Source organism: Oryzias latipes, chromosome 18 (assembly GCF_053564925.1).
Source record: "Oryzias latipes strain Hd-rR chromosome 18, Olatipes_Hd-rR_3.1".
NCBI classification, from domain to species: domain Eukaryota; kingdom Metazoa; phylum Chordata; class Actinopteri; order Beloniformes; family Adrianichthyidae; genus Oryzias; species Oryzias latipes.
The window spans coordinates 36,574,180-36,580,464 of record NC_136254.1 but is presented as its reverse complement, the minus strand read 5'-3'; the positions used below and the strand labels follow the sequence as shown (position 1 = coordinate 36,580,464).

Below are 6,285 nucleotides of genomic sequence, written 5' to 3'. Positions count from 1 at the left end.
ATGCCATTTTTGCTTTGAGAATGTTGATGGAAAAGTACAGAGAAGGTCAGAAGGAGCTGCATTGTGTGTTCGTAGATTTAGAGAAGGCGTATGACAGGGTGCCGAGGGAGGAGCTGTGGTACTGTATGAGGTCGTCTGGAGTGGCAGAGAAGTATGTCAGAGTAGTTCAGGACATGTATGAGAGAAGTATGACGGTGGTGAGATGTGCTGTAGGTCAGACAGAGGAGTTCAAGGTGGAGGTGGGACTACACCAAGGATCAGCTTTGAGTCCCTTCTTGTTTGCTATGCTGATGGACAGGCTGACAGACGAGGTAAGACAGGAATCTCCCTGGACAATGATGTTTGCGGATGACATTGTAATTTGCAGTGAGAGTAGAGATCAGGTGGAGGAACAGCTAGAGAGGTGGAGGTTTGCTCTGGAAAGAAGAGGCATGAAGGTCAGTCGTAGTAAGACAGAATACATGTGTCTGAACGAGAGGGATCAAGGTAGAAGCGTTAGGTTACAGGGGGCTGAGGTGAAGAAGGTGCAGGAGTTTAAGTACTTGGGGTCAACAGTTCAGTGTGATGGGGGTGTGGAAAAGAGGTGAAGAGGCGAGTGCAGGCAGGTTGGAGCGGGTGGAGGAAAGTGTCAGGAGTGTTGTGTGACAGAAGAGTGTCAGCAAGACTCAAAGGAAAGGTGTACAAGACAGTGGTGAGACCAGCTCTGCTCTATGGGTTAGAGACGGTAGCAGTGAGACAGAGACAAGAGGCTGAGATGGAGGTAGCAGAGATGAAGATGTTGAGGTTCTCCTTAGGAGTGACCAGGTTAGACAGGATAAGGAACGAGTACATCAGAGGGACGGCTCATGTTGCCTGTGTCAGCGACAAAGTCAGAGAAGCCAGACTGAGATGGTTTGGACATGTTCAGAGGAGGGATAGTGGATATATTGGTAGAAGGATGTTGGAGATGGAGCTGCCTGGCAGGAGGGCAAGAGGACGGCCAAAGAGGAGATATATGGATGTCTTAACAGAGGACATGAAGTTGGCTAACGTTAGGGTAGAAGATGTCCATGATAGAGTGAGGTGGAAAAGGATGATTGGCTGTGGCGACCCCTGATGGGAAAAGCCGAAAGAGAAAGAAGACAGGAGGTTCTATTCCAAGAACCAGCAGAAGGAGGAGGTCCGGTTTGTTCTGACCCTGCAGGTTCCACGTCTCTGCTGGGATCCAGAGAAAGCCGTGGTTCTCCAGCCACGTTCCTCTGATGGAGACGTCACAGGAACCTTCCTCTGGGTCACGGACAGAACCTCACTGATGCTGCTCCACAGACACACAAACACCAGAACCTCCTCAGAGTGATGGTCCGGGTCGGTTCTGGTCCATCAGAATATCAATCGTCTGGATTTAGCAGATCTGTTATGGTTGGAGAGGATTTTGTCATTTGGACCGTGGTTCTGGAGGCGTGTCAGGTGGAAGACGGCCTGCAGTGGCGTGGAGGGGGGGCAGAGGGCGGTAGTGAGCAGGAACACTTCTGATGAACCACAAACATTTTATTTTAATCAGGCTCCTCCCACTGATTACATCACTTTGTCTGGGGGGGCGTGGTTACCCCCCAAGGCATGCTGGGTAAATAGTTTGCTAGCCAATCCCCCCAGCTGCTCCGAAGCCCCTCCCCTTCTTCAGCCCTCCCTCTGTTCACCTCCCAGCCCCCCACCACCCAGTCCAGCTCCTCCCTCCCCCCTCCGCACCCCTCCCTCTCCTCCCTCAGAATAACGCTGTAGCGTTTCCTAGAGGCTCCTCCCCCTTCTCTTGGCTCCCTGACCCTCCCCCCTCCCTCCTGGGGGGCCATCCTGCATTCCTCCATCACCTCCCTCCATCCTTGCACCTCCTCCTCCTTGCTCAGCAGCCTGAACAAGGTCTTCCTGTACACCCCCGCCTCCTCCCCTCCGACCCCCCCTATGGCTCCTCCCTCCATCTGATCACATGAGGCCCCGCCCTCAGGAGCGTCTCTGTGGATGAACAGAACAGAGCGGTACAGCGCCCTCACCCCCCCCGCACCCCCCTCCGTCCCTATTTGCCTCAGGAGAACCTTCTCCTCGTGGCCCCCCCTCCGTGCAGCGGCGAGAGGCTTGTATACCCCCCTGTACCACATGACCATCTTCACCACAGTCAGGAGCGTGCACGCCGCTGATACCGTGCACAACAGCAGGCAGCCGGCGAACAGCCAGACGCAGAAGACGCCTGCAGCCGCTGCAGACGCCCACCGCACGGACACCCCCCCCTGCCGCCCTGCGCTGGGGGTGGCGCCGCCCACGGCTGCAGCTGTGGTCCTGAAGGGAGGGGCTGGTACGGTCGAGGTTCTTGTGGTGGGGCTCCTGAAGGTGGGGGCTGTGAAGGTGGGGGTTGTGGAGGTGGGGCTCCTGGAGGTGGGGGCTGTGGAGGTGGGGCTCCTGGAGGTGGGGGTTGTGGAGGTGGGGGTTGTGAAGGTGGGGGTTGTGGAGGTGGGGGTCGTGGGGTTCCTGCTCCAGGTTTGAACCTCAGGGGAGGTCACAGTTCCCCCCGGCTGGACCTGTAGAACCTCCCCGGTTCTGTCTGACTCAGAAAAGTGAGACCAGACATGGAAACGGGTGAACCAGATCCACGTCACCAGCTCCACCTCCTCCACCACCACCTCCTGAGGAGGAGGTGTTGTGAGTGGGGGACGTCCTTCTGTAGCAACTAGGAGGAAGTCCCCACGGGGAACAGGTTCTGCTGGACACAGGTCCGATTCTTCTATTGATATGAGCGGTTGAAATCTGTGCCGCTCAGGAGAGTGACACACCTGAGGAAGAGGAGGACAGGTGAGGAAGAGGAGGACAGGTGAGGGAGAGGAGCACAGGTGAGGGAGAGGAGGACAGGTGAGGAAGAGGAGGACAGGTGAGGGAGAGGAGCACAGGTGAGGAAGAGGAGGACAGGTGAGGGAGAGGAGGACAGGTGAGGAAGAGGAGGACAGGTGAGGAAGAGGAGGACAGGTGAGGGAGAGGAGCACAGGTGAGGGAGAGGAGCACAGGTGAAGAAGAGGAGGACAGGTAAGGAAGAAGAGGACAGGTAAGTAAGAGGAGGACAGGTGAGGAAGAGGAGGACAGGTGAGGGAGAGGAGCACAGGTGAGGGAGAGGAGGACAGGTAAGGAAGAGGAGGACAGGTGAGGGAGAGGAGGACAGGTGAGGGAGAGGAGCATAGGTGAGGAAGAGGAGGACAGGTGAGGAAGAGGAGGACAGGTGAGGAAGAGGAGGACAGGTGAGGGAGAGGAGGACAGGTAAGGAAGAAGAGGACAGGTAAGTAAGAGGAGGACAGGTGAGGAAAAGGAGGACAGGTGAGGAAGAGGAGCATAGGTGAGGAAGAGGAGGAGAGGTAAGGAAGAGGAGGACAGGTGAGGAAGAGGAGGACAGGTGAGGGAGATGAGGACAGGTGAGGGAGAGGAAGACAGGTGAGGAAGAGGAGGACAGGTGAGGGAGAGGAGGACAGGTGAGGATGAGGAGCACAGGTGAGGAAAAAGAGGACAGGTAAGTAAGAGGAGGACAGGTGAGGAAAAGGACGACAGGTGAGGAAGAGGAGGACAGGTGAGGAAGTGGAGCATAGGTGAGGAAGAGGAGGACAGGTGAGGAAAAGGACAGGTGAGGGAGAGGAGGACAGGTGAGGAAGTGGAGCATAGGTGAGGAAGAGGAGGACAAGTGAGAACGAGGACAGGTGAGGAAGAGGACAGGGGAGGAAAGTGAGTCTGTTTTAAACGTTAAACTTTAATCTGAAAATCAGGTGTGCTTCCTGTTGTCCTTTCAGAATAAAGGCTGTCTTTTTCTCTCACCACGCTGTCGGGGGTGCTCTTGATGTCCCGGCCGTCCCGGACGTGGAAGTTATGCTTGTACTTGTTCATGTACCTGCGCAGGTAACCAAGGGAACAGGAGCACAGCCACGGATTGGCTGACAGGTAGAGGTATAGCACCTCCTCTGTCGGGCTGAACCAATCATCAGGCACCACCTGGATCTGATGAAGGAGAGCCCCGCCCCCCCAGGGTTAGACGTGACATCAGGAATCCAACGGCTCTTTCTTGGAATGTTTCCCACCTGGTTGACCTCCAGGTAAAGTGTTTCTATGGCAACGAGGGGGCGCATCATGAGGGCAGGAAGAACTGAAATCTGATTGGACGTCAGATCCAGGATCTGAAGCAGAACAGAGCAGAAATGTGAGGACGCCACACTGATGACGTCACAGGAAGGTATACAAACATGTCATGTGACCATGTCGCCCCCTACAGGCCGAATCATGTAAAAATGATTTTTAAACCATTTTCATAAAAACATCTCATTTCTGTGAAGCAGCTGCCTTCAGAGGCGCCACACAAACCCAGGAACCATCAGTGGGTTCTCTAGAACGTGGCGGTTCCACGGTTCCACCCGCTGACCTCCAGCTTGTTCAGGCCGGAGAAGCTGCCGTCGCTCAGCGAGGCGATGGAGTTGTTCTCCAGGTAGAGCTCCATCAGGGCGGGGCAGGCCGTGAAGGAGCCGTCCGGGAGCGCCGTCAGGCGGTTGGACCCCAGACGGAGAACGCCCAGGGTGGGCAAAACCTCGGCGGTGGTGCGGGTCACCCCTGGAACCTGGAGAACCACATTAGCGTGACTTTGGGTCAGAACTTTGTCCGTGTTCTGACGGGACGGGGGGCACCTTGTTGTCCGTGAGGTCGATCTCATAGATGTTTGAGAAGATCCGGAAGGAGGTCCAGGACAGGGCGGAGAACTGGTTGGCTGGAAACAGCAGAACCTTAGAACAGAAGAAGGAGAACAGTTGGAGCTGGGGGGGGGCTCCACCTGTCACTCAGACATTCTCCGTGGAACAGAAACCGTTTATCGTGAGGTTCCGGCTGTTGGGACTTCCTGAGCTCTGCAGGCTCCAGATAACAGCAGACTTCCTGCTCAGGAACACAACGTTCCTCCTCCACATGGAACTCAGAGGAACCCGCAGACGCTCCACACCCGTGACGCTTCACCAGACACCTGATGCCCCGCCCACTGCAGCTGAGGGTTCAGGTTCCAACTGCATGGTGGCATTTCTCAGAAACTTCCTTTAGTAGAAACAGAACACGAGGAGATCGGGTCCCTCAGTGAACGAGAACCCAAATGAGGTTCTGGGGACACACCGATCCGGAAGAGTGGAACCAGGAAGGATTTAAACCGTCAAAACCAGACCAAGAAGGATCCCACAGGACCGGACGCTGGAGCTCAGGTCCGGAGACGTTCCTGAGCTGCTTTTAGTCAAGAACATATGAAGAACCTGAAGGACGACACCAGCAGCTTCACGGTTTTCTGTGGAACGTCTACAGAACAGCAGCTAGAACCTTCACGATCTCCGTTTCCATGGTGATTATTGAGGAGGAGCAGGCCTACGGTGGATGTTAGTCACAGAGGATCGACCAGAACCAGAGCTGGAGACAGGATGCCAGAAGAGAACCTCCTGAAGAGCAGGAGCCCTGAGGCTCTGCGCCTCCTCCCTCCTCCTGCTGCCTCTGAGGAGCAGCAGACGAGTCTCACCTGCGTCTCGGGGTCCACCCCCGGGGGGAGGTCGCTGAAGCCCGCCGCCGTGCAGTTCTGCCTCAGCCGGTGGTCCTTGTCCCTGTCGGAGCGGCAGCCCGCCATGGCTGTAACCACGGCAACATGGGGCAGGAGGAGCCCAAGGAGCAGCATGCTGACCCCCACAGACGTTTGAGAAGAGGAGCGGAGGAGCAGAGGAGGCGCTTTTAAAGGCCGCCGCCGTCACAGGAAGCAGATACGACTGCAGGAGGTCAGCTGCAGCCGCAGATATGCAGCTGTGGCGTCCAAGCATGACAGAGCGCTGAGCGGGCGGTGCCGGGACCTCCGGGAGGCCCTTGAGGTCCCAACAGGAAAGAGAGAGGGGTGGAAAAATTCAATTTCAATGTTATCTGCATAGCCCAAATTCACCACAACAGTCGTCTTGATGGGCTTTGTATCGGTAATTGAAAAATTAAAACATGAAATCAAAAGGATCATAAATACAAAGAGTTCAATGGGAAAATACGAAAATGAACTGACTAAGCTATACTGGCATCGCTGCCCTTAGACCCCCCTTCTCTGTATGGAGTCCTACACTGTTCCTAATTAAATAAATAAATATTTAATTAAATAAATAAATATGGCCTCATGCAAATACACAATCAACCAACAAATCTCTCATAAATATATAAATAGATCATGAAATTGTGAAAAACCTGCACACAGATTTTAAATTAGCCATTATATTATTCAATATATTTCATTTT

At 54.8% G+C, this 6,285-nt stretch overlaps 1 protein-coding gene across 1 annotated transcript; it reads right to left on the bottom strand.

Moving 5' to 3' along the window:
* Positions 1-1,559: 1,559 nt before the first annotated feature.
* Positions 1,560-5,840, bottom strand: gp1ba (glycoprotein Ib platelet subunit alpha). The gene is made up of 6 exons (XM_023948880.2): positions 5,540-5,840; positions 4,677-4,772; positions 4,418-4,609; positions 4,080-4,175; positions 3,820-3,999; positions 1,560-2,798 (listed from the first exon to the last, which is right to left on the bottom strand). The coding sequence occupies exons 1-6, from the start codon at positions 5,690-5,692 to the stop codon at positions 1,560-1,562; spliced, it is 1,956 nt and encodes a 651-aa protein (XP_023804648.1). The 5' UTR covers positions 5,693-5,840.
* Positions 5,841-6,285: the final 445 nt, after the last annotated feature.